Here is a 27,769-nt window from a genome sequence, read left to right on the forward strand (position 1 = left end):
TGCCCTTTCTGATCCGTTCCACCTTCAATCCCTGCTGTCCTCAAAAGAAAAGGGAAAAAGTAACAGGGAGAGGGATTTCCCAGGGGGGAGAAAGGACTGACCCTAGTTAAAAAAAAGGGACTATGTTGGAACGTATAGCCTTGTTCCGTGAACCAAAGAGCACCAATTCAGAAGTTCCAAACTCAGGAGTTACTTCTAAGTAAATGCATTTAGAATTGTGATATTGGTGAAATTCCTGAAAAACCACAGTTTAGGTAGATTTTATTATGGGAACATACATTTATGCAAGGCCAGCGCCTTGGGGTGGTAAGGATGAGAAAAAGGACGAGGAGCTAGAACAGTTGGCAACCACGGGGGTGAGAAGGTCAACTCATTGAGGGAAGGGGCACATTGAATGGGTCTTGCCCACGGGTCCTCCAAAATCTAGAGCCGGCCCTGCATTTCTGCAAAAAATAAATCCACACAAAACGCTTAAACACTGCCAGCAATCTCTCTTCTGCACTAATGAAAACATAATGACTGCCTTTCAATTCTCCTTTATTAATATTTTAGGATTTTACCACACGGGCCAACATTCTGCGAGGATCCAGCCCAGTTGAAAAGGATGCTGAGTGAATCATCCGTTGGACTGAGAAATCCGCTTTTTGTTTTTAATTGATGCCGCACGCAAAGTCGACATTGGAATCTGATACAATCCGAGGCTTGAAAGCAGGCTGGCATTCGGGGCGCCATAAAAGAAGCATTTGCCTGACCAAAATGCCTTGACTTTAGCAAAGCAAAGTCACGATAATGCTTCAGGGTTTGTCAGAAATGGATTTTTCTATTTGTGGAGGCGCATTATGGAACAGTGACTTTCTGGGCTGTTTTTTTGGGTTTTTTTTAAAGAAATAAGTTTGTGGTCTTGAGCGGAGTAGCGTTTATTGCATTGCAGAAAGGATGTGCATGTTTTAAACAAGAATAGTTTGGGGAATATCTAACCTCTAACATACAGAGGTTAGAAATTGTCAGACTAGGAGGGGAGAAACCCAGCTTCAACCCTAAAGTCACTGGGTGATCTGAATCCATAAAGCAGGAGAACAGAAACTCAGGGCTGAGGACCAAAATTGGAGGTTCCCATGAGCCCACGCCCCCTTTCTCTGGCTCCTCCCCCTCAACCACCGATTATTTAGTGGTTTCACAGCTTTTGTTCTGTTTTTGTTTTCATTCTAAAAGGTTGAAATGGTTCTCCGAAAGTCTTAGTTACTGGAAGGTTGAGTTTTAAGGCACAATACTAGGCTGGTACTTTTTGCTCCGCCCATTTTCCTTTGGCCCCGCCCACCACTGGTAGGCAGTCCCCAAGAGCTTCTCCAACAATGGAATTTGGCCCTCGGCCTGAAAGAGGTCGTGCACCCTAGCCACAAAGCAAATATATATAGGTATTTATATTCACACACACATTACACACACTTATTCATTCACACACACACACATATACACACAAACAATGCACATATACCATTGGAGTGAGTTTGTGAATGTAACAATTCATCATCTTTTTGCGCAAGTGGCTTGTTTCATCTTTATAACCAGAAGAACCTGATTGATGGCAGAACCCGAACCCAGCTCAACACAATCATACACACAAATCCATACACCTATGCCATGTATATAAAGCAGCACAACAGCAAAGAGACACGCGGAGGCTCTGATCCGCTGTTGATGCAGCCAGTCTTGAGGTCAAATGTATAAGAAAGAGAGAGAGAGAAAGAAAGAAAGAAAGAAAGAAAGAAAGAAGCATTTAGCTTTAAAGTATTTAAAATACTCTGTTGTTAGTCTTTCTCTCCTTCATATACATATAAATATATATTAGTCTTTCTATCTTTCATATATATATATAAATATATATTAGTCTTTCTATCTTTCATATATATATATAAATATATATTAGTCTTTCTATCTTTCATATATATATATATATATATAAATATATATTAGTCTTTCTATCTTTCATATACATCTAAATATATATTATATACACACACACTTACGTTACACACAAATATATATCTATATATCTGTATCTAATATACAAATGCATACACATACATTACACACTATATATATATATATATATATATATATTATAATACACATATGCCTTCTACACACACAAATACATGCACATATACATCACAGCTACTGAAACTGGTCTGATGTTAGTATCTATCTATCTATCTATCTATCTATCTATCTATCTATCTATCTATCTATCTATCTATCTATCTATCTATCTTTCTATCTATCACATACATATATGCAGACACACACCATAGAGATGTATGTGGAGAGCGACTCTCCCTCGGAAAGCGAGGGCGCCCTTTACAAACATGGCCGCCCCGCGCTTCTTCCTCCCCCCCCCCACGATAAAGATGGCCGCCCGCCGGCTATGCTCACGCCCTGCCCTTCCCCAAAAGGGCCTCCCCCGCCTCCCCCCCGCCCGCCCTGCCCTTCCCAAAGATGGCGGCGGATGGCTGCGGCGCAGGCCCCGCCCCTTCGTTTATAAGCGCGGGGGGCCAAGATGGCGCCGTCTGGCGGCGGCGGAGCGAGGCCTGGCCGGGCGAGGAGCGAGGCAGCCACGGCGGCGGCGGCGGCTCGGGGGATGCTCTTGCCGGCGGCTGGGTGAGGTCAGTTCCGGGGTGGAGCAGCAGCAGCAGCAGCAGCAGCAGCCCGGAGTGGTGCAATGAGGGACTGAGGGACCAACAAAAGGAGCCCCGGAGGGACCGGAGCCGCGGAGGCGCCGTCAGGTGGGTCTGGGGGCGTCGGCGGCTGTGAGGGGGCTCCTCCTCCTCCTCCTCCTCCTCCGGGAGGAAAGGGTCTGGGGGCTTTGCAGCTGGCGGGGCTGGGGTGCCCGGGGGAAGGGGAGCAAGGGTAGGGCTGAGGGAGGCGGGGGTGGGCTCGGGAGGGACCCAGCGGACTAGCCACCTCGTTTGGTTTGATTTCTGTGAAGGAAAAGTGTGGGGGGGGATGAGGATGAGGATGGAGGGGCTTCCCCCTCTCCCCCGCTGCTTTTGGGGATCCAGGAGGGGCTTCTTGGAGAGAGAGAGACGGGTGGGGTGGGGGGAACCCAGAGGACTAGTAACTTGGTTTGTTTACTTCTGTGAAGATGTGGAGGGGGGGCAGAATGGGGGCTATTCCCCCCCCCCGCTTTTGAATATCAAGGAGGGGGCTTTTCTGGGAGAGAGAGGGAGAGGAGGGGCTGGCTGGCTGGCTCAGGGACACTGAGGACTAGTAACCTCCTTTATTTGATGTCAGTGAAGGAGGGGGGGGGAGAGAGGGGAGAATGGAGAGGATTTCCCAGGGGGCTTCTCAGAGAGAGTAGGGGAGGGTCTGCTTAGGAATCTAGAGGACTGGTAACTTTGTTGGTTTGATGTCTGTGAAGGAAGAGGGGGGAGAATGAAGAGCATCACACACACACACACCCCGCTTTTGAATGTTAAGGAGGCGGCTTCTGGCGTAGAGAAGGAGGAAGGGAGGGCTCAGGAACATTGAGGACTAGTGGCTTCATTTATTTGATGTCAGTGAAGCCGATGAAAGGTGGGGTAGGCAGAATGGAGAGTATGCCCTCCTTCCCGCTGCTTTTGAATGTCAGGGTGGGGGCTTCTGAGAAATAGAAGGGTGGTCCAGGAACGGAGAGGGCTAGTAACTTTGTTTGTTGTTGTGGAAGTGGGGGGACGTGGGGTAGGCAGAACGACGAGCGTTTCCTTCCCCCTATTGCAGCCTTCCTCAACCTGGGGCGCTCCAGATGTGTTGGACTACAACTCCCAGAATGCCCCAGCCAGCTGGCTGGGGCATTCTGGGAGATGCAGTCCAACACATCTGGAGTGCCCCAGGTTGAGGAAGGCTGCCCTATTGCATGTCAGAGAGGGGGCTTATATGATAGAGAGAGGAGGGAACACAGAGGACTAGTAGCCTCATTTATTTGATGCCCATGCAGGGAGTGGGGGTGAGCAGAAAGAACAGTTTCCCCTTCTCCCCATTGTATTTGAATATCGGGGAAGGGCCGTCTGGGAAGGAGGGCAGGCAGGCAGGCTCAGGAACCTAAGGACTAGTAACTTTGTTCATTTGATTGCACTGAATGGTGGGAATGATGTCACTGAGAGTGGGAAGAGGGGATTTCCACAGGGATGGGCTCTAGCCCTAGGGATGGGGTGGGGTTCACGCAGCACAGGGCTTGTTGTGGGCAGTGAGGGCAAACGAGGGGCGGTGTAGCGGGTTCAGGCTGGTCGGACCAGTGAGGGAGTTGGGCAAAGGGGAATTCCCAGAGGCCTGGTGGCAAGTGAGGGCAAGTAAGAGAGGTCTAAAAGGAGTTTTCTTTTGCCACGAGAAAGGCGGTGGGGTGGCAGATGGGAAAGCACATTCCCCCCCCCCAGGATCTTGAGAATATAGGATTCCCAAAATGGGAGGGGGTGGAATTCCCATCTTTGTCACTTGTGGGCCTGAGCGTGGGAAAGGGATGGAGGGGAACAAGGTGACAAGAAAGGGGGGAAATTGGGGTCGGAGGAAAAGGAGGAGCAGGAAGCCTCTTATGCCATCAATGAAACAACATGATGGGACAGGACCGCTCTCCATAGTCTGTTTTGGAACTTATGGGGCTGGCAAGGGGGTGGCAGGAGAGGTCGAAGGATGCAGAGCGAAAGGGACCAGAGTCCGGTTCCGAGGCCAGGCTGGCTTTGACCGGAGGATTTGGCCAAACCATTGGCGGCTAGCAGGGGGAGAAAGGCAAGGTCGGCCCTTTGCCGTGTGTGTTGGCAATTAACGGGTGGTAAGGGAGCAAACGGAGACCGGAGGAGGAAGGGAGGTGGGGGTGTTGAGTTTGACAAGGTGTCTGGCAGAAGACTGATGCCTGGTTGGCTGCAAACACATGGGTGAGTCAAGCTGTGAGCAAGTCAGCAGCGGGCCGGAGAAGGTGTGTGGGTGGTGTTACCATGTTACTAGTCCCTGTTGTGTATGAGTTGGAGGGCGGGGGGCCTCGTAAAAAAGAGGGAGGGAGTCCAGCAGAGGGAGGAGGAGGAGATCCTGGGAGGAAACGGGGGGGGGGGGCAGAGGTAGAGCATTGGGAGGGGGTCCGGCTCTGGAGAGGCCTGGCAGGAAAAGAGGTGGAAGGAAGAGACCGAGGGGGAGGTAGGGTGGGGGCGGAAAAGGTCTGGGTGTGGGGAGACATAGGTCTTTCCGGAGAAAAGGATTGTTTGGAAGCCGGTGAGCGGGAGTAGCTTTTGGAGAGAAGGATGGCCCTGACTCATTGGGGGTTTTGTGGCTGAACCTTCTTCCTCAGCTGTTTTTACTTTAAAGCGCCACCGGTGGTATGCGCTATCATGCGCTGGTTTTATGCGCTTCTTTTACGGTTGTGTGTGTGTGTGTCCCTCGGCCCCACAGTAGCGGTTGCTGTAACAACTCTGTGTCTGTTGCAGAAACATCTCTTTTTTTATGGGTTGTGGGGGATAATTCCACTTTCGGAGCAGTGGTTCATCCGGGGTTACGCTCCTCTCGGAGAGGGAGGAGGCAGGAACGGAGGATTCCAGGAAATGGGCCAAAATATCCTCAAGGCAGGGATGGCTGAAACCGGTGGGTAGTCGTGGCAGGGGGGGGGGGGGTTTCAGGGGGCTTTAATGGCAGCCCCTTTAATTATCTCTTGTTTGGTGGCACTTTTCTAAGTACTGAGATAGTGGAGTAAAATATAACCAATCCCATGAAATGTGTGTGAATACGGTATATAATTTCCCCCCTATATATAAGCTGTTTACTTTAGAATCCAAGACTTTCGTGGAATCCATGGGCTGGTTAGAAGCTTTCTTTGTAATTCTTCTGTATGTCAAACTTATGTTTTAGTCTCTTTTCCATAATCAGAGGAAAGGCTTGGACAAAATCGGCTGTGTATTGTCTGCGATCCGTACATGGAATAAAATCCTGCGTTGGAGGCCAAAACATCTGGCAGGCCGGAAGTGGCTCACCTGTCTTGTAGGATTGTGTGCGATGCGGACAGAGTGCCTGATGAGAATCTGTTCGTTTTTTCTAGAACTGCTTTTCCCAACCTGATGCCCTCCAGAAGTGTTGGACTACAATTCCAATAATAGCTGGCTGGGGGAATATGGGAGTTGTAGTCCAGCCTCTGGCAGACACCAGGTTGGGGGATGGTTGTTCTAGAACTCTTTTTTGAGTCACCCGATGGAATTATAGAGGTCCTGTGTGTTAAGATGCTTCAGGGAGGATGGAGTGATCAGTGGCTGTGATTCTAGGATTGCTTAATGGACCCTCGATGTTCAGGATCAGTATAGCTCTGAATAACCGGTTGCTGGAGGGAAAATATGGTGGGGAAATGCAGTTGCTTTTATGGATTTGCTTGTGGGCATCCCAGAAGTGTCCGATGTGGAGGAAAAACGACACTGGAAGAGTAAAAATGTTGGACTACAACACCCATCATTTCTTGGTTGGGGAAGACTGGACAAGATGGAGTTTCACACTGATCCAGAGGATTGCTGCCTTCTGTCTTTGAGGAATGTGAAATCCAGGCCTTGTAAACAAAGCTCTTTGTTAGCATGTGTTTTTGTGGGGTGGGGAGGCGTTGAGTGCTTAAAGCTTACATGTGATATGCTATCAGTAGCGTCGGCTGCGTTTGATGACCAAACACTTCCTGCGGAGTATTCAGTTCGTAGCCTGGTTCCATCCTGAAGGCTTGAGGCCGGGGACCCCTGGCTGTGATGTCCCATCATGGGAAGGGTTTTGCTCTTTTGACTTGTACTGTGTTTGGGGTGCCCCATGGCCACAACTGAAGCCTTTAGGGCAGCCTTCCTCAACCTGGGGCGCTCCAGATGTGTTGGACTACAACTCCCAGAATGCCCCAGCCAGCTGGCTGGGGCATTCTGGGAGATGCAGTCCAACACATCTGGAGCGCCCCAGGTTGAGGAAGGCTGCTTTAGGGGAAGAGTGTAGAAACTCCGGCCCGATGGAAATACCTCCCCTAAGGCTTAATTACTAGCAGTAAGACCTTTAAGCTAAGATGTGCTGACATTTTTGGGAATTTTGGCCCTACCTCTTTTTCCTTTTGCCTCCGTTCCCCTCCCCTCAAATGGAATTCACCCCTCGGGGTGAAAGAGGTTTCATGCCCTGCTCTGCCCATGCCCTGCAGCCTTGCCCTACAACTCAAGACCAGTTTGACGAACGTAACTAAACCTGAAAACCACGTAGGCATTAAAGGCCAGGCCCTGAAACGCCTTGTCCTCATCACAGCCAGGGAGCTGCATCATCAGAGGCATTCAGCACCCAGTGACAACACTGTCCCTGGGTTTTGAATGAATAGATGGGTTTTGGTCTCTCCCCGGCCCTGAAGGCTGTTCTGTGGTTTGGACTGTGTTGATTGGTAAGTGCCAGAGCCATCACCCAGTTAAAGACATCTTAGTCATAAAAACTTCAGAACCTAAGAAGAGCCCTGCTGGATCAGACCGAGGGTCCATTTAGTCTCTGATCCTGGAGGTAGAATAGGGCCATCCAGATTAGCAGCCATCGATTGACTGGGTTCGTACAACATGTTAACCCATAACGGTTTATTTTCTGGAACAACCCACGCAGTGTGTTACTTCCTCCACATAAGCCACCCCAAGAACTCATGGTTTGCAGTAAGAGTTATTTTACCTATAGGGGGTTAGCGTGTTGTCTGTTGCACTGCGTGGGTATCGGAAGATCGCCTACAGAGCCGCTTGGCAAGAGCGTCCAAGGATGCTACTGCCACTCTAATGCTCTCAAGGGCTGTCTATTCCCACTGCAAAGGATGCTTGGGATATACCTGTATTGGTAATTTGTGGGGCACACCAATAGCTTGAAAGGGGGGAAGGAAGGAAGGAACAAATGAACAGCTCTAAAGTTTTCTCACGTGGTCACCCAGCGCTAATTTTTAAATGCAAGCAAGCCATGATTTTCCTTAACGCTGGCTTGTGGCTTGCCCACACTGGGTTGCATGACATACTTGTGGTGTAGCCAGGGGGATTGGGGAATTATCTTGCTGTACAGCAAGTGGTTGTTAGGAGAGTTCTAATTAAGAGCTAAGAGCCTTCACCACTGATACACACACACCCCATTGTGGTGTAGCGGCTAAAGTGTCGGACTGGGAGTCGGGAGATCCGGGTTCTAGTCCCCACTCAGCCATGGAAGCCCACTGGGTGACTTTGGGCCAGTCACAGGCTCTCAGCCCAACCCACCTCACAAGGTTGTTGTTGTGAGGATAAAATGGAGAGGAGGAGGATTATGTACGCCGCCTTGGGTTCCTTGCAGGAAAAAAGGCAGGATATAAATGCAATAATACATACATTAGAATCATAATTCTACAAACACAAATAATATGTGAGACAGCCATCAGCGAAATAGACCGTTCACCCACCCTGCAGGGGGGCGCCATGTTGGGGAAGACAGATCTGGACCCGTGGTCTGATCAGCTGGACTTTCCTTACGTCCTCGCAAGGTTCATGACGAGCATGAACGCTACGGAGGCCTTTTGCTCCTGTGCTTTATCGGGTAACGTCTGCTTTCCTGCGCGGAAGTTCCGAAGGCCATGCCTCCTGGCTTTCTGTTCTTTCCCGAGGGTTTCGGGTAAACCAACAACCAGTCTTCACCCAACCTGCCTCCGTAACTCAACTGTGTGTTTGTTTTTCAGGTTGCTGCTCCCATGGCGTTTGGGGAATGCGTCTCTTCTGCACCCGGTCAGGATCCAGCGCTCAGAACAGACCTCGATCTTCAGCCCAGAGGGCTGAAATGCAGATAGCAGACGGGGCCAGCCAGGCATCCGATTCCTAAGGGGTTCCTCCGGGGATGACGTACTTGGTAATGTGATTTTCTTCTTCCTCCTCCTCCTCTTCTTCTTCTAAACTGCAAAAGCAGGGAGAGAAAGAAATGCCTGGTCGAAAGCCAAGTGGAAAAAGCCTGCAGGCGAGAAAGGAAAGCAAGGAAGGGAGAGGAAGGACGTGTTTTTGCATCTCATGACTGCTTAGCCATGACTTGAATGTCCTTTATTTTTATTTCTTTATGTAAAGTATTTCCACCCCCCACCCCCCGCTGCTCAGCCAAAAGAGCTCCCCGGATCTGCTTACCAGTAAAAAAACTAGGCGATTCTTGCAGTCTAAAAAGGCTTGCAGTCTAAAAAGTGCACAGCACACGAGAAAAAAGGAACTGGGAGGGGAGAGGAAAAATCTGAATCAGGAATGGGTTTGCAGAGGCATTTTGACTTTTTAGAACGGGGGCGGGGGAACGGGCAGCAGCCAGGAAACCACCAAATGATTGGCAGTCAGGGGAAAGGAGGCGTGGCCTGAAGAAGGGGCATGGCCTTCTGGGGTATGCCCCTTCTGCACCCCTGGGGTAGCCAGTTTTGGCTACTGGTCTGACTCTGTATAAAGCAGCTTCATATGTGATATTTTGGTGGCTGGTCCCTGTCCATTCTGGCAGAAGCTTCCCTGAGTCTCTGCTTTTGCTGGATTCTTTCCAGTTCCACCCCACCACCCCCACCACCCCCCGGGCAGGGGGTTTCCTCCTCTTTCTCACAATCTCTGCTTCTACCTTCTGCGGCCACTGGCAGATTCTCCCCAGGGACGTCCCAGCGTTGTACTTTATAAGTAACGGAGTCATGATTCAATTAACCTGTTGGCTTCAATTAAACCAGTTACCGATTCTTTAGTCAGCAGCCCCTAACGGATACCTCGGTAATAACATCCCATATCGTGTTTGGGGAAGGGGAGATTTTTATTTATTTATTACATTTAAATTCCGCCCCATAGCCGAAGCTCTCTGGGCGGTTTACAAAGATGATCGTTCTGTTTGGTGGCAGAGAAATGAAACGGGAGAGGAAATGAAACTGTCTGCTGTTGCAAAGCGAGGAGACTGAGCTGGTCAAAAATGGCTGTTTAATCTTTTGGGGGAAATGGTATTTGCACCTTGATGATGGAAGATGGTGTCAGGGAGCCCCCACAATCCCTTGTGTTTCCGTGTAAGACTGTGTTGATTATTGAGTGCTATTGACACCGAACGGAAAAAAATGTGTCAAGGAGAAAGTTGCTTGGTTTTTCTTCTTCCTAACACCCCCCCCCTGCAAAATCTCTAGGTCTGGGGTCTCCAAAGTGTTTTCGGGACCCTGGGTGGAACAAATTTGACCCCCCACCCAAGGCTCTCGAGTCTCTGGCCCAAATGGCACTCTTTCTTGGGGCTGCAATTTGCAGGGGGGAACCGGAGATATTCCCGTCGGCCTTTACTAATCACTTCTCCGAAGAACCCCTGATGGACTTCCAAAGAACCTTTGGGGAGGGATTGTGGAGGCCTGTCTTTGAAAAGGACCAGCCTTCGTCCCATTTCATTTTCATCTATTGCATTTCTATACCGCCCAAGAACCAGAGCTGTCCGGGCGGTGGGCAGAGATTAAAAAGCTTAAAAACACGGTATTATGCACAATGTAAACACAGTTTAGCTGCAAACATAATAAACAGAGCAGGTGCACGTATCCAAACAATGACCTGTTTAAAAAACCCAAAACACTCTGGGACGGTTGATAAAGATTGAACTCCTTAAAAATGCAATATTGTACGTCATAGAAAAACCATTTACACGCAAACAGGTGAACAGACAGTACAGTGCAGTGTGCACACCAATATGTGTCTCCAAACAATTTTAAAAGTCAACAGTGAGGAATCCCAGGATACAATTAAAAAGCTTATCGTACGCTGCCGAATGGCTGGGAGTAGAGGAAGGTCTACTCCCTATCTTTACCTGGCGGCGTAAAGATAACAATGCTGGCGCTAGGTGGGCTTTGCTGGGAGTTTTTTCCACAATTGGGGGGCCGCTACGGAGAAGGCCCTCACCTTTGTTGCCACCCTCTGAGCCTCCCTTGGAGGCGTGTGGAGGAGGGTAGGGCCCTGGGACACATGGTCTTGACAGGTTGTTCACCTTTCAGGATGCTCTTGTGGACGGTGTCTGGGTAATGGTGGTGTACGTAACATCACAATTGGTGGATTGTGGAACCCTGGGCACAGCCGTGCTCTAGAATGCCTGGTCTCCGAGAAAATTGGAGAGAAATAGGTGAGCATGAAATCTTCAGCATTAAATACTTTCAGGATCTCTTTATTTTTTTATTTTTAATAGAATTTCTTTCCCAGTCCTCTCCTTTTCCTCCCAAACTTACTCCGTCTTTACCAGCTCGAGAAATAATCTTGAGCCCGTGGTCTTTTGAGACTGATGTTTCGCAAATTCTAACTCCGATGAGACCACCAAAAAAAAGAGCTAGAGCCGTAGAAATCCAAATGTGTTTGGATCCGTTACAGATGGGTGGGTTAAGGGTGGACTTCACCCTTCCTTCCCCGGCGGGTCAGAACTTGACGTTTGAGGATCTACCTCTGGCTTATTCCATCCACATCAGTGGTGCCGTAGAAAGGACGAATCCTTGCTCTGTCCTGTTCCGGGAAGAGTCCTGATTTTGCTCAGGGAAGCCATGTTGGTGTTCCACAATCCTCTCCTCTGCTCCACTGAGACATCTCGCCGCCTCTGCGCGGGCCTGTCGCCTCCATCTGGCTGTGGAACCCTCCTGCCTTTCAGAGCACCTGCAACCTCTCCCAGCTCAGGTGCAAACGCTGGGGAAGTGATGGGAAATGATGGGATAGCATGCTGGGGGTTGTAGTCCAACAGATCTGGAAGACACCAGGTTGGGAAAGCCTGGGTTAGCGTACTAGACTAGGATTCACGGGAGCTGGGTGAGAGTTTTCACTGTGCCATAAAGCTCATCGGGTGACTTTGCACTGTTTCAGAGCCTAGCCTACCTCACAGGGTGGTTGTTGAGGATACAGTGGAAGCGGGGGGAGGGAGAGAAACATATACGCCGGTCCAAACTCCTTCCCTGTAGGAAGAATGGGTTAAAAATGGAATAAATAACTGCCCCCGGGTGGGTTAACCTGTTGAGAGTTTTCCCTACACATTGAGTTTTCTCCGTTTGGCTTTCAAGCGAGGCTCCTTGCCATCTTTCACCATCAGAAAAGACCCCGAGATGAATGCCCGTTGGTTCCTTTGCGCTTTGTAACACACAAAAACCTCCACTCTTGCAGTCTTTTCCAAGAAAGCCTTTGAGCTCGCTTGTTGCCAAGAAAGCTTGGCCTCAAAAAAGGGAGCTAGAAACGCCGACTTCTTTGGAAGAACCTCTCCGCCCGCCCCAAACTTTGTGAAAGACGCGGAGGCGGTGAATCACCCGTCCCTCTGTGTGTGCGTGTGTGTGTTGAGTTCTTATTAATCTCTCCATTGTGCCGGAAGAAGCAGCTTTGCGTGCGTATTTTTTATTTTAGAATTTCAGGTGGCGCGTTTTGAGACGCTGGCTGGAGTGTGTGTGTGTGGGGGGGGGGATAAAGTTTGGGAGGAGCATCTCAGGCGGCTTCGCCATTTGCAGGTTGCTTACTCCTTTTGCGAAGGGCCGTTGTTGTCTTTTAAACCCGATAAGAGTCTCGTGAACTGCTGAACATTTTTTTAAAAATAAAAATGCTGCCGGGTGTCAAAAGAGGTAAGATTTCAGGGCGTGCAGGTAAGCCGATTAGCAAATGTAACTACGCAATTAGAAGGCCAAATGGATAGCACGGAAAGTTGAGAGATTAAAAGTGCAACCTTATACACCTCTAGTCAGAGGTAAGCCCCGTTGAGTTCAGTGTGACTTATTTTCAGGGGCGATTGTATAGGATTGCAGTCTTTGAGATAGCGATCCTATGCAGTCGTATGTCCCTTTGGGTCCAGTGGGATTCTCTTCTGAGCAGACACATACAGGGTTGTGCTGCGGATGAGGACAGGTTCAAACCAAGCGCGACCATATCCAGAATGTGAAACGCCGAGGATTTCCTGAGTCGGCTGAGGGTGGGGATATCTTTTAGGTTATATGGAACTGGTTTTAATGGAATATCTAGGTGTCAAAAGCGCAGCGGCTCTTGGGGCAGAAGCAGGATCTCAAATAGGCTTCAACGTGACTTCCTTTTGACCTGGAGAATTTCAAGGATGCTACACTAAGGAAGGTCTGGAGGAGTAAGGAATTGGTTGTCGGGAAATGTGTGTGCTCGTTTTTGAGGGGGTGTCACAAAATACTAAGCAGTCAACCGTGTAAATAACAGGGACACTACAGAGGCTTTAAATCAGTTTGGGACACACGGCTGCTGTTTTTCTGGCTTTTCCTCCTGTGATTATTGCGATTTCTGAATGCCGGCACCAGATTTCTTCACACTTGGCTTTTGTCGTACTCCATGAAGGCCTAGAAATACTTGCCGTTTCACGTTTCCGGACCGGTAGCCGTGCTCGTCAATTGCAGCGATAGCGACAAAGAGTCTTGTGGCGCCTTAAAGGCTAACGGGTTTATTTTGGCATAAGCTTTCATGGACCGTAGCCCACCTCATCAGAGTGTGCACACGTGTGAATTGGATTACCTAGCGCCAGGATGTTTGGTGCTGTCGGCACCCAGCGTTCTTTGTGAATGGCTCCTTGTTAATGTGACTTTCACTCTCAGTACTTCCTGCATTGAATTTCTTCCTGGTCTCACTGCTTGCAGTTTTACCCTCCGCCCCCCACCACAGGTTCTGTTTATATCCCTGAACCTCTCCATAGTACTCCACGCACCTCATGTGTGCCAGAATAAATTTGTCAGCTTTGACAAATAACGGGCTCAAGTTAAAGGAAGCCAGATTCCAGCTGGACATCAGGAAAAACTTCCTGACTGTTAGAGCAGTACGACAATGGAATCAGTTACCTGGGGAGGTTGTGGGCTCTCCCACACTAGAGGCATTCAAGAGGCAGCTGGACAGCCACCTGTCAGGGATGCTTTAGGGTGGATTCCTGCATTGAGCAGGGGGTTGGACTAGATGGCCTTGAAGGCCCCTTCCAACTCTGCTATTCTATGATTAGGTTCTTAACTTTCTTATCTGTTTCTTTTAAACTTAGTTGCACAGAAAGGCAAGGTATCAATGCAATAAATCAAATGAACTTTCTCTCCTTTCTTTCTACAACGTTCCTTGTATTTTCCTCCTCCTCCTTTGTATTGCTTTCTCTTAATTATGTGGGCTATTTTTCTGGAAAATTTTCCCAGGCAAATTATCATAAGTTAAATTGCATAGGGCAATTTGCATCTGAAAAAACACACACTTTGCCTCAGGAAGGTTTCTGATGGTCTAGAGAAATCTAATTTAGCATGTCTATTTTAATTGTATTTAGTAAATGACAAAGCATTTTTTTAAAACAAAACAAAAACTACTCTATATTAATTATTTTTCCCAATACACCACAAGTATTTGACCTGAATTACTTAAGGGGCGGAAATTAAAGCACACTTAATGTGATTTAATGGTTACGATTATGTAGACGTTTCTACGAGAATCCTAGAAAAAAATGTGAAGAAGATTGCGCGTGTTGCATTGTTGAAATTTAAGGTGGAAAATACTGAAGGCACTGAAAACTGTTGACACACTATGAGATTTTAGCAATTCAAACAACTGTTTCTGATATGCTGAGAACCATTTAGCTACAACTTTAAAACTGCTAAGCTTGCGAAACACTACATTTACAATTGGCATCCATTCATGGTTACTAATGAACTTACGAAATGGGTGAAAAGAAATCCATGGGAAAAATAAAAGCGCTGGAAAAATTTCCACTCCCTCGTCCCTGTTTTTTCTCTTTCCCCTTGGGTCTGTTTGCTCTGTGATTGGGCGTCCTGGTTAAAGGTGGACGCCGCAGCGTCCGCTGCAAAAGGAAATCCCATAACAGCTCTGGTAGCTTCCAGGATGCAGGGTTATGACCCTGTGAACGCCGTGCTTGTAGAGCATGGTTTGATTCTGATTTAAAAAACAAACCACAGCCGGATTTCTCTGCCCATGTTTCTTCTGAGCCGTCCAGGGTAGTGTGGGTGTTGGAATTGCAGGAGGATTTTGTTTGGTTCTTAATAGCGGTGCAAAGGCCTGGGGTGTGAGGGAACCAGGAAAAAAATGGGGGGAAATAGAAGGGAAAAACCGCTATGTTTTTCTGTTTTTTAATCTCTATTCCCTCCACCCCACAATTCTTCAGTTTTCTTCCCATTTCTCCTCCACCTAAGCTTTCACGTTTCTAGTCCTTAAGAAAGGCAGCTTGTAGCCTTCTCAATGTATTGGCCTACACCTCCCATGGCCCCTCACCATTGGCTATGTTGGCTAAAGCTGATGAGAGTTGAAGGCCAAAACATCTGGGGGGGGGGGCACATGCTTCCATCCCCGCGCTTAAATGAGCCAGTCTGATTTGCACCATGCAATGGAGCACAATTATCCTTTTCTGGTCTCCAAATTTTGTGACACAGACTGTACCAGAATCCACGTGAAACTAATTGGGTTTGGTTAAAACGTGGAAGACCTTCTGTGGAGAAGATATGTTACACTGGGCGTCACTGGCCTCGGTCCCCCCAGTCTAAAGTTCCCCACCCCACCCCACCATCCCACGAGTTTAAAACATGAGAGATTTTTCTCCTTCTCTCATAATACTAGAACCCAGTGGGGTCACTCCGTGAAGCTGATGGGTGGGAGATTCAGGACAGATAAATAAAGGAGGACTTCTTCACACAGTGCGTCAGTGAACTCAGGAATTCGGTACCACAAGACTTGGCGATGGCCACTAGTTTGGATGGCTTTATAAGGGGGTTGGATCAATTCCTGGAGGAGGAGAAGGCCACCCATGGCTACGGAATAACGGGCTCAAGTTACAGGAAGCCAGATTCCGTCTGGACATCAGGAAAAACTTCCTGACTGTTAGAGCAGTACGACAATGGAACCAGTGACCTAGGGAGGTGGTGGGCTCTCCCACACTAGAGGCCTTCAAGAGGCAGCTGGACAACCATCTGCCAGGGATGCTTTAGGGTGGATTCCTGCATCGAGCAGGGCGTTGGACTCGATGGCCTTGTAGGCCCCTTCCAACTCTACTATTTCTGCCTGTACTATCCGAGGCAGTAATCCTGTGCGCACCAGTTTCTGGGGGACATGGGTGGGGGGACATGGGCGGGTGCACCGTGTCCTGCTTTGTTGGACCCTGGTTGACCAATGTGTGAACAGAGTGCTGGACTAGATGGACCCTCGGTCAGATCCAGCATCAGGGCTCTTCCTACGTTCATACAATATGCAAATGACTCCCCTCTGAGTTTCTTCCGAATTGGATTCAGGCCCCCCCCCCCCCCCGGCCTGAAAGAGCCTTGGCGGGTGTCAGTAACCCCCAGATTCTCCCCGCTGCATCCTGAATCGCTGCGATGCGGCCGCCTCCCTCAATGCTCTCCTGAGGCGGGAGGGCTCCTTCCGCTTTCATCCTGTGACTCTCTTTTTGAGTCCCAGCGGAGAACCCTCCCGGCAGGGATGGGGGTGGGGGAGAACGAGTCTCCTTTGATTTTCATCTCTGTCGTCTTTGCTTGCTGATCTAATGAGAATAAAAGAAAATGCCCGGGAGTGACATAACTGCATTCTCCTAGGGTGGGTGGGGGTGGAGTTGCTTCAACCCTGGTGTCTTTCAATCCGCAAAGCAAGAGAAAACCTCAAAGTTGAGTTTCCACACACACACACACACCCTTTGCATTATATTCCACTATCTCCTGCTTCTTTCCAAGTAGGTTGCTGTTATCAAGGGAAAGTATTTTGCTTATTTACTCACTGCTGCCTATCAGCCCCGGGGTGGGTTGGGGGGTGGGAACCGTGCCCTAACTTGCCGGCTGTAGGGCGAAGGAGAAGCCACTCGGAGCAGACTGGGCCTTTCCAAATTGTGCACGGGCCTCACGCCTGGGGAGCGGCCCGTTTCCCAGCAGCCGCGAACAATGCAGACGGTTCATTTGGGCCCCTGATGCTTTTTTTTTTATCAGCAGGGTCTCTGACGTCATCTGCCACTCCCCTCTGGTTTCCTTGTTCCCTCTGGGCTTAGCTCCAGTTCTCCGTGGCTTTGGGGAGAAATGGATTTCCCCAACCACGATATCGCCTTCCTCTTGTCATGCTAACTATTTTGGGTCGGCTCAGTCTTCAGTGAGCAGTTCTGACCCGTTCGTTTTCCGAAAGAGCTGCTCCTGCTGGAGACGAAACCAGTTCAAGCTGGTTTCTCGATCTGGATCCACCCGGCGGCCTGCAGTTTTGGCCTCTCCTTGGACGTGGCTGAAAGGATGAGGGCCCTGCCCTCCAAACTTGGCCGCCACACCGCTGTTTAGGGACCATCGAGACGCTGTTTCGGAGATTCTGTCGGTCAAGGCTAGAGGACGCCCAAAGTCCTTGTGAGCCTTTGAGCGACTTCTTGGGTTTGGACAAGAACTGCTGGAAAGACGTCGTTGCAGCCTTCCTCAGCTTGTGTAGCCTTCGCCCAAGTCCCTATACTAAAACTCTGAATATTCCTGACTGACCTCTGAGGGCCTCCTTCGAGGGAAGAGGGCCTTGTCGGTGGTGACCGACCAACTGAGGAACCGTCTCCCCAGTGAGGTCTGCCTGGTGCCAACTTTGACATCCTTTCAGTGCTCAGGCATATGATGGGGCTTTGTAACGTCAGTTGTTATCAGGTAGTTTCACTGTTGATTGTAGTTAACTGTTTCAATAGGTCACAGATGTTTTTGGTTAAAGGTTTTACATTATGCTTTTATCATGCTGTGACTTGACCAGAGAGCTTTGGCTACTAGACGGTATAGAAATGGAATGAAGGGATGAATTAAGGACCACCGTCCATGTTGCCTGTGGCTGATGGGAACTGGAGTCCCAAACGTTGGGGCTACCTAGATGTTTCGGGACTAGGGTCCTCCAGATGTTTTGGGACTGCAACTCCCATAATTCTGGGCTCTTGGCCTTCCTGACCGTGGCTGATGGGAGTGGTTGTCCAAAGCACCCGGAGGCCATTGGATTACTTTCCCCTACACTAATTACTCTGGAAAGTAAACGGCGCTGTTCTTCGTTGCTAACGTCCGTGTTTTCTTTTCCCCTCTTAACCTTTTCAGGTGAGCCATGATTCCGGTCACAGAATTACGCTACTTTGCCGACACCCAGCCGGCGTACCGCATCCTGAAGCCCTGGTGGGACGTGTTTACCGATTACATCTCCATCGTGATGCTGATGATCGCTGTGTTTGGAGGGACGCTGCAAGTCACCCAGGACAAAATGATTTGCTTGCCTTGCAAATGGGTCACCAAAGGCGCTTGCAATGACTCCTCCAGGGACTGGACGCCGGCCACCCCCAGCCCGGTCTTCTACAACTCTTCCCTGGCGTCCTCTGTGGACAAGGGTCCGAAGGGGATCAATTACGAGCTCGACAGGCACCAGTACAACTACGTGGACGCCGTGTGCTACGAGAACCGCCTCCACTGGTTCGCCAAGTATTTCCCTTACCTGGTGCTGCTGCACACCCTGATCTTCTTGGCCTGCAGCAACTTCTGGTTCAAGTTCCCCCGGACCAGCTCCAAGCTGGAACATTTCGTCTCCATCCTCCTCAAGTGCTTCGACTCCCCGTGGACCACCAGAGCCCTGTCCGAGACGGTGGTGGAGGAGAGCGACAACAAGCCGGCCTACGGGAAGATGAACGGCTCCACGGAGAAGAAGTCCTCCACGGTCAGCGAGGACGTGGAAGCCACGGCCCCGATGCTGCACAGGACCAAGTCCCGGGTGGAGCAGGGGATCGTGGACCGGACGGAGAGCGGCGTCCTGGACAAGAAGGAAGGCGAGCAGGCCAAGGCGCTCTTCGAGAAGGTCAAGAAGTTCCGCACGCACGTGGAGGAGGGCGACATCGTCTACCGCCTCTACATGAGGCAGACCATCATCAAGGTGATCAAGTTCATCCTGATCATCTCCTACACCGTCTACTACGTCAACAACATCACCTTCGACATCGACTGCAAAGTGGACATCGAGAGCCTGACGGGGTACCGCGTGTACCGCTGCGCCCACCCGCTGGCCACCCTCTTTAAGATCCTGGCTTCCTTCTACATCAGCCTGGTGATCTTCTACGGCCTGATCTGCATGTACACGCTCTGGTGGATGCTCCGGCGCTCCCTCAAGAAGTACTCCTTCGAGTCCATCCGGGAGGAGAGCAGCTACAGCGACATCCCCGACGTCAAGAACGACTTCGCCTTCATGCTGCACCTCATCGACCAGTACGACCCGCTCTACTCCAAGCGCTTCGCCGTCTTCCTCTCCGAGGTGAGCGAGAACAAGCTGCGGCAGCTGAACCTCAACAACGAGTGGACCTTGGAGAAGCTGCGGCAGCGGATCACCAAGAACTCCCAGGAGAAGCTGGAGCTGCACCTCTTCATGCTCAGCGGCATCCCGGACACCGTCTTCGACCTTGTGGAGCTGGAGGTCCTGAAGCTGGAACTCATCCCCGACGTCACCATCCCGCCCAGCATCGCCCAGCTCACCAGCCTCAAGGAGCTGTGGCTGTACCACACGGCCGCCAAAATCGAGGCCCCGGCCCTGGCCTTCCTGCGGGAGAACTTGAAGTCCTTGCACATCAAGTTCACGGACATCAAGGAGATCCCGCTGTGGATCTACAGCTTGAAGACGCTGGAGGAGCTGCACCTGACGGGCAACCTGAGCGCCGAGAACAACCGGTACATCGTGATCGACGGCCTGCGGGAGCTGAAGCGGCTGCGGGTGCTGAGGCTGAAGAGCAACTTGACCAAGCTGCCCCAGGTGGTGACGGACGTGGGGGTCCACCTGCAGAAGCTCTCCATCAACAACGAGGGCACCAAGCTCATCGTCCTCAACAGCCTGAAGAAGATGGTCAACCTGACGGAGCTGGAGCTGATCCGCTGCGACCTGGAGCGCGTCCCCCACTCCATCTTCAGCCTCCACAACCTCCAGGAGATCGACCTCAAAGACAACAACCTCAAGACCATCGAGGAGATCATCAGCTTCCAGCACTTGCACCGCCTCACTTGCCTTAAGCTGTGGTACAACCACATCGCCTACATCCCCGTGCAGATCGGCAACCTCGTCAACCTGGAGCGCCTTTACCTGAACCGCAACAAGATCGAGAAGATCCCCGTCCAGCTCTTCTGCTGCCGGAAGCTCCGCTACTTGGATCTCAGCCACAATCTCTTGATTTCCATACCGGCGGAGATCGGGCTGCTGCAGAACCTGCAGAACCTAGCTGTGACGGCCAACAGGGTAAGGAGGGGAGGGGAGGGGAGGGGAGGGGAGGGGAGGGGGTGCCGGAGGCCCCTTGGGTCGGGGTGTCCTCCCCCGCCGTTTTCTAAGACCTATTTGGGAATGGGGGGCAGGCTTTTAGACTGGTTTCATAATTCAAATCATTCCACACCTTCAAATACTGGAAAGGTTGTCCCACAGAGGAGGGCCAGGATCTCTTCTCGATCCTCCCAGAGTGCAGGACACGGAATAACGGGCTCAAGTTAAAGGAAGCCAGATTCCGGCTGAACATCAGGAAAAACTTCCAGACTGTTAGAGCAGTATGACAATGGAACCAGTGACCTAGGGAGGTTGTGGGCTCTTCCACACTAGAGGCCTTCAAGAGGCAGCTGGACAACCACCTGTCAGGGATGCTTTAGGGTGGATTCCTGCATTGAGCAGGGGGTTGGACTCAATGGCCTTGTAGGCCCCTTCCAACTCTGCTATTCTATGATTCTATGGTGCGACCACACTTGGAATACTGTGTGCAGTTCTGGTCATCACACCTTAAAAAAAAAAGAAGATATTGTAGAGCGGGGAAAAGTGCCACTAAAATGACCAAGGGGCTGGAGCATCTCCAGAAGGTGAACATGTTTCCTGCATTGAGCAGGGGATTGGACTCGAGGGCCTTGTAGGCCCCTTCCAAGTCTGGAGATTCTATGATTCTATGATCTCCAGAAGTTTTGGACTTCAACTCCCAGAAGCCCCCTGCCAGCCTCCCCCCCCCGCCAGCCATTTAGATACCCCACTTCACGATGTAAGGCGTGACGGACCTCTCACCCCAGCGATCTTTTCATAACGGTTGCAGTCATAACAGGCCTTTTTGTTCTCAGGATGGACAATTACGCTCGCTGCACACTCCGAGCCTGAAATTGCAGGTCTCTTGCATACCTTCGGGCGTGCACTTAACTTGTTCTGGTGCTGAAAATACAAAGCGGGGAGGGACGGCAGCTACACGTGGGCGTAGGCGGGGCGTTTGTTATCAGGGTGTTTGCCTAAAGCGCCGTGCTGCACCGAACCTGCCGGGTCTTGACTTGCCCTGAATAACCCTTGACGTAACATGGATCAGCCCCGCCTTGAGTCAGGCGTGGGCAGATTTCCCGAAAGGTGCTCCCGGGGAGAAAGAGAGAAGGAGCCTAGATTTAATCTGAGCCAGAGTTCAGAATTAGGACTTGCCTGACAAGTATTACCTTGATATCAGGGCTGCATGACATCAGGCCTTGGGGGAGGGGGATATCCCGCCCGCCTGAGGTCCCAGTCCAGTTCACCATTTGGACACACCCATGACCCCTTCCCCGACTTTGATTTACCCGTTTGAAAAAAGGTAAAATCCTTCTCCTTACTGGCACTAAAGAGCTTTAAGCTCAAACGTCCTGGTCTTTTTTGCCCCGCCTACTTCCGGAAGGCGGCCCCCGAGAGCTTCTCTGAAACGGGCATCAGGGAGGAAAGCGGTTGAACACCTCTGAGTGATTTGGTGCACTCCGTGTGCGCAGAGGAAAGAGGCCGGGGGTAAACAGAGGGTGCGCATTTGAGTTATTTCAGTGACATGTACTTAGGCTAAGTTGAGGTAGTATGTTATTACTGTACTGTAATGCTCTCCAATGCCAGGACCTTGTCCTGGAATAGGTGACGAGGTGGGTACTGAACGTGGCGATCTTCTCCAGCGTGACTCACAGCTGCTTTTCCAGGCCCCGCTTCGTCCTCCGCTACGGGGGCAGACTGAAATAATATTGAAGAGCCGCTGTCTGCGTTTCTCCCTTTCTCGTTCAAGTGATTGTCCGTGTTATTTAATAATGATGAAGCCGACTCATCCCAAATCATTTGGCCATCTAGCCCAAGGTTATTTTCCCTGTCTGTCTGCAGTTCTCCAAGGCCGAAATGTTTGCCTAGCTCTGCAACCTGAGATGCTTTCTCTTTTAAACTGAAGATGCTGCTAACCCCAGAATCCGTTTCAGAAACTGAGCCTTGTCAGGGATGTGCGACGCTGAGAATTGCTTTCCATTTAAGCCCGACGGGGTGTCTCAGTGTTTCTGTTCCGATAAGCGGCGGCAGCCTGTAGCTGTTTTTTTTTTAATATAACTTGTTTTGGAAATATTTTGCATATTTATTCCCCGGTTCCTGCGATTTGTGTAAATGCAATTTGTGCAAATTGGAGACTCCCCCCACATTTTAAAACTTGTGCAAGTGGGGTTGTAATTTTTTAAAAGTATTTTTTTATTGGCCGTTTTGTGCAAGTGCGCATAGTCGCAGGTCCGCTATATAGCTCAGCAGAGATCCTATTCCCCTCTTGTCAGTATCCTTGTCACTTTCTTCTTCTCTCCGCAGGCTATTTCCTTTAGCTCAGTAGATCCATAATTGTGGATTCCACACACACCTCTTTCCTACTTGTCAATTCCACGCACAACTCTTTGGGAACTGCAGAAGTGGGGGATGAAATTGACACGTACGGAATATGGCTCTGCTGGGTTGAACCAAATAGTGAAGAGGATGAAGCCGACAAGGATATTGACAAGACCGGCATATTTCTCTGCGGGGCTATTTGGGACAGGCGGACTTGCGATCATACGTAGTTACACAAGATCATCGATTTTAAAAAAAACCCTATCTCGACCTCATTTGCGCAAATTTAAACACCCAAGGGGTGGGAGAGGAAATCCAATTTGCGAAAACTGCCGCCATTTTAAAACAACAACTACCAGCATCTGCATTTTGTGGTGGTGCCCACGGGAGTTTCACAAAGGGTGAAAGTGCCCCCCCCCCAAAAAAGACCTCTCTACCTCCTGCTCTAAACCCTCGGTCAGACTTCCCTATGTGGCTTCTGTCAATGCTGCACGCAGGGCCGTTGCCATGAGCCCGGCTGTGTTTTCCTTTGCTCTCTGCCTTACAAGGGAAGCCAGTGTTCTGACCAGTGTTAAGAGTCGGATCTGAATAATTGCCGGCTTTTACATTTTCAGAGGGAGACCATTAGTTGCCTTCTGTATCCCAGTATCCTTTACCGCAACCTGAGATCTTTTGCACTTGGTATAGACTAACTTAATTGGTCTGCAAAGGAGCTTCATGAACTACTATATTCAGACTGTCTGATATTACAGGCTGGAATTTGACCGTATCCTATATCTACAACCTTTATTCTCTCTCTCCCCTTCTCCTTTTCCCCTTGATTTTGTTTTTTTAACATCCACTCTGAGGAGGAAACCTTTGGTTCATTTCAACGCCCCCTTCCTGACAGGTTGAAATGTCTCTCCAAAACCTCAGCTTCTGCCAGGAACTGCTTTCAGCTCAGAGACACCTGTGATTCTGGTATTTTTGCCCTCACTCTTTGACCTTTGCTCACCCCTGAATACAGACCCCCCTGGGAGGCTCTCCTAAATGAAATCCAGTCTTCCGGCCGCTAAGAGGCTCCGTGCCTGAAATGGTTGCATTTTAACGAGTTATGATGATAGCTGTTCTTAATTTCATACGTTTATAATTGTACTTTAAGCTGCCTTGAGCTTTTTATTGAGAAAAGCATCGAAGCAATAACCACAATAATTTTATTTATTCTATTACGTTTCGGTTCCGCTCAATTGGCGGCTGGCCACAATTAACACCCCCGAAGTGCATCACAAAATACGATGTAAGATGTTAAAACCGCAGCGCAAAAGCACAAACCGAAATAAAACCTAGCAGCGGTACAGGAATTTAAATATACAGTAACGGATTTAAAGCAGCTGAGCGGAAAGACTAAAATGCCTGGGGAGAATAAAACGGTCTTCTCCTGGGGCTGGAAAAATCTCAACATAGGTACAACAACAGTAATCAAATCATACTCGATAGTCAGGAAATTTCTGAATCAGTGAAAGAGAGCGTGACGTGTTCATCTAGAAGAACTGCCACAAGTGAGAAAAGGCAGCTAATAAAAACAACAATAACACCATCACCAATAATAATATATTTATCACCACCAACGCCATGGAGAATGCTGTTCTGTTGACGCTGCGTTTATTGTATGCTTTTACCTAACACTCTCTCTCTCTTGCTCCCTCCCCCAACCTCTCCTCCTCCTTCCCCCCCCCCCAGATCGAAACCCTCCCCGCCGAACTCTTCCAGTGCCGGAAACTTCGGACTTTGCACCTGGGCAACAACGTCCTGCAGTCCCTGCCTTCCCGGGTGGGCGAGCTGGCAAACCTGTCCCAGATCGAGCTGCGGGGCAACCGCTTGGAGTGCCTGCCGGTGGAGCTGGGCGACTGCCCCTTGCTGAAGCGCAGCGGGCTGGTGGTGGAAGAGGACCTCTTCAACACGCTGCCCCTGGAGGTGAAGGAGCGCCTGTGGCGGGCCGACAAGGACCAGGCCTGAGACGCTTTGGTGGAAAGGGGAGGGGAGAGCCAAACGCCTCGGACCAAAGCACCCCAGAGAAACGCCTGGCTGCCCCTCCCGGCTCAAACCGGACTGGCCGAGACCCGCCCGGCCAGAGCTGCCACGCGTGGGTGGGACTCAGGTGGCTTGATCCTCCAGGACGCAGGGCTTGCGGGAGGAAGAAGGGAGCCAGGGTGAGAAGAGCATTTCTGCTAACGTTGCCGTTGGCGGGACGGGAAGCCGGGCGCCCCTGCCGGCCCCCGCCCTGAAGTGGGACTCTTAACTCCTGCCCAAGTCCCTTGGAGCTGCCTCCGGACCGGAAAGGAGGGCAGGCAGGAGAGGGCGAGAGCCCACTGGACCCTGCCTCAGACTGCCTGCTGGCGCGCCGTCCCGAGTGGGAACCCGAGGGGTTTTGGCCGTCGTGCGATTCACAGGCAGGCTTCTGCATAGCGACGCTAGCTTTACTTGCACACGGACTTCACGGTTGGCTCATCGGGGCAGGCAGCTTTTCCAGCCCCACGCCCTCGAGGGGTTTTGGGACACAGCTCCCCGCCTTCCTTACCGTCGGGCATGTTGGCTGGGGATGCTGGGAGCTGGAGTCGCAAAGCTACGGGGGAGACCCGGTGGGGCTGAGTTGGGAAGTTGTTAGAAGAGCCGAGAAGAAGAAATTTGTTCTACCCATCAATTTGTTCTACCCATCAATTTTGATGCTGGCATTGTACTTTCTGTCCTTTTAATCTCCAGTCAATTTACCTTGGATCACTATGCAGAACTTGACTTTCTTTTTTCCAAGTCTCCCCTCCCTCCCCCCGCCGCCCTCTCCTGTCCTAAAATTAGGATCTTTCTGTCTCCAAATCGTGGTCATTCGATACTACGGTTACCGTTCCTAGGTGGGGATAGATCCGAAAATGTAGCGACTCCAAGGCGTTCCCTGGCCGAGTTTTCTGTCTGGACAAGGATCATGGCTTGTATAATCGGGGGGGGGGGGGGGATTTAATTTTTTAAAAACTGACTTTTAAACTGTCCCTTCAACCTCTTAGCACGCGGGGGATCCGAAACACTGCGGTCAGTTCAGAACCATCTCTTTGGATAGGTGATGGCGATAAAGACACTAAAATAAACACAGAATTCCTCTACACCAGGTGAGGGCGGAAGGTCACCTTCCAGATGTTTTGCAGCAAACACCCCCACGCTCCCTGGTCCGAAATGCTTGTGAGTTGAAGATCGAAACATCTGGATCTCTCTCCCTCCCGCCCACCCCGTGCTGCACCCTCCCTTGGGGGCATTTTGTTTTTCTTAAGGTGCTGCTCCTCATTCCTCTTCCGTTTATGTTTTTTATATTGCAGCTGGTCTGGTTTTTTTTTTTTTTGGGTATGTGTGTGTTTCGTTTAGTTTTTCGCGCTCCTGCAGCCTCCGCAGAAGAGGCTGATATCCCCCCACCCCCGTTGCCAGCGTTGGTTGCTGGAGCAAGCGACCCGCTTGCCGGCTCTCGCTGGACGGCGCCCGGCTCCCTCCCTTTGTACCCCTTTCATTCCCTCTTCAGTCTTAAAGGAACAGCGTCACGCACCTTCGAAGGGCGCCAGGCTCTCTGGCTTCCTGTCGCGAGGAGCCCTTGCGCTCGGAAGTGAAGGGCCCGTCTTAAAACATGTAGACCTTGCACTACTTTCTAATCTGTCCAGTGGGAAATTGAATCTTTGGAATGGCCACCAAACTATTGGCAAAAACAGGCGGTCAAAGCATAGCGTTCCCTTAGAGTCGAAAACGCTCTGCTCCGTCGAAGGAGGCGTTCCAGCTGCGCGGTTCCCTTGAGGTGTAGCATGGGTGTGCGCTCAAAAGCAGCTGCTATGCTTTTCCGAGTTTTTCCTTCCTGCCAGAAAGGTGTTGGTTTTGGCCCAAGGCGCGCGCGAGAACGTCCGGACCCCCCCTTCCCTCCCCCTTTGTTTAACGTTCCTTGCAGTTGAAAGGATTAAACAGACGCTGCTAGCTTCCGCTTTCTTCTGCGTCCGGTGTAATAGGAGAAAGACACACGCGGCCCCCGTCCTCCGCCCGCGCGCACCCGCCAAGCTGAAAAGCCACGTGAAAAAGCGATGTAAAGCAGGCCTCTGGTATTGTCAGTGTTCCAATAAAGCTACATGGATATCCGAGGAAAACCTTGGGTCTGTTTCTTTTTATTCATAAATACTTCGAAGGTGAGGAGTCGTTGTGCAAAATGGGAGCGAGAAAATAAACACCTTTATTCAGCCATGTTTACCAGGGGCCCACCTCCGGGCCCGGGAGCCTGTTTTCTCTCAAGATCTGCATCACCACATTCTAGCACTGGGTGTGGTCGAAGCCAAAAGCGGGCATGAAAAGCCAACAGGTAGCCACTGGTGTAGCTGGTATACTTAAACACTTTACTGTAGTGTACTCATTCCTGCCGTATTATGTACGAGCTAGGTCTGTTGGAGAACTCCACAAGGGGTTAAAACAGGGATGGATTTCTATGAATCCGACCTTTTTTCCAAGTCACACAGACTTGCGGACAGGTTTTAGGGGGATTTGCACCAATTCGTGCTGCGCATGAGCGTAAGTGGGACGAAATTCTCAGATCTCCCTAAAAAAGAAATCTGATGGACCAGCGAGCGGATGATGGAACGAAAGGTGTGAAACCCTAAAGACAGATTTAACAAATTCTGTACATCCCTACTACTGACTGAAGTTTCCAAACCGACTTCAAGGGCAGCCCCATGGAGAGCACATAGCAGTAGTCTAGCCTGGACATACGGAGAAGGTATGTCACGGAGGCCAGGTGAATTTGTTACAGTTGCATATGTATTCACAAAAGGGGCTGCAGGTTCAGGGTGGGATATGTGCTGTGAAATGAAACATTCCCTAGCTGCACCAGAGGACAGTTGCTTTTCTGGGGGGGTCCCTGCAGCTGCCCCAGGGTACCATGGGTGGCTGGCAGGGCTCCCACAAATTCACAAAAATTTTCAGTGCCAGGCTTGACTTTGGCACTTCCAAAGAACAGACGGACATGTCCCTGAGACGTTTCAGAGCATCTTTACCTCAACACTAAGAACTGGTCTCGACGCAAGCCATGAATTGGGAAAAGGCTTCCAGACGAGAGAGTGGCGTGTCTCAAACAGCCAGAGGGAGCTTGCCAACTGACCACAGAACAGCTGCTCCTGTGCCTTCAGTAGGGTGGTTGCTTACACATTGCTCAAAAAAGAGGAAATGCATCAGCAAAAAAGAAAGAAAAAAAGCGGATGCAAATTTGCATA

The 27,769-nt window shown here is 50.3% G+C and overlaps 2 protein-coding genes across 4 annotated transcripts in view; both read left to right on the plus strand.

Annotated features, from left to right (window-relative positions):
* Positions 1-8,763: 8,763 nt before the first annotated feature.
* LRRC8A (leucine rich repeat containing 8 VRAC subunit A) lies at positions 8,764-26,646 on the plus strand. Of its 3 annotated transcripts, XM_063144934.1 has the most exons (4): positions 8,810-8,847; positions 10,961-11,085; positions 17,990-20,153; positions 24,231-26,646. In XM_063144934.1, exons 3-4 carry the CDS (start codon positions 17,997-17,999, stop codon positions 24,504-24,506), a joined length of 2,433 nt encoding a protein of 810 aa, XP_063001004.1. In that variant the 5' UTR covers positions 8,810-8,847; positions 10,961-11,085; positions 17,990-17,996; the 3' UTR covers positions 24,507-26,646. The 3 variants fall into 3 exon arrangements, with proteins under 3 accessions (XP_063001003.1, XP_063001004.1, XP_063001005.1); XM_063144933.1 differs by lacking the exon at positions 10,961-11,085 and having other exon boundaries at positions 8,764-8,847; XM_063144935.1 differs by lacking the exons at positions 8,810-8,847; positions 10,961-11,085 and adding an exon at positions 17,260-17,281.
* PHYHD1 (phytanoyl-CoA dioxygenase domain containing 1) overlaps positions 8,795-27,769 on the plus strand; it is a 32,190-nt gene continuing 13,215 nt past the window's right edge. Inside the window, exon 1 of the mRNA XM_063144936.1 lies at positions 8,795-8,847. The gene's annotated coding sequence lies outside the window, so the exon portion shown is untranslated. The remainder of the gene's footprint in view (positions 8,848-27,769) is intronic.

The sequence above is a fragment of the Elgaria multicarinata genome, chromosome 19 (assembly GCF_023053635.1).
Source record: "Elgaria multicarinata webbii isolate HBS135686 ecotype San Diego chromosome 19, rElgMul1.1.pri, whole genome shotgun sequence".
Lineage (NCBI taxonomy): Eukaryota > Metazoa > Chordata > Lepidosauria > Squamata > Anguidae > Elgaria > Elgaria multicarinata.

Excerpts from the sequence above, each read along its gene's own strand:
- LRRC8A (XM_063144933.1), top strand. The coding sequence starts at position 17,997 with ATGATTCCGGTCACAGAATTACGCTACTTTGCCGACACCCAGCCGGCG. Across the intron at positions 20,154-24,230 it reads TAGCTGTGACGGCCAACAGG|ATCGAAACCCTCCCCGCCGA; the intron begins GTAAGGAGGGGA and ends CCCCCCCCCCAG.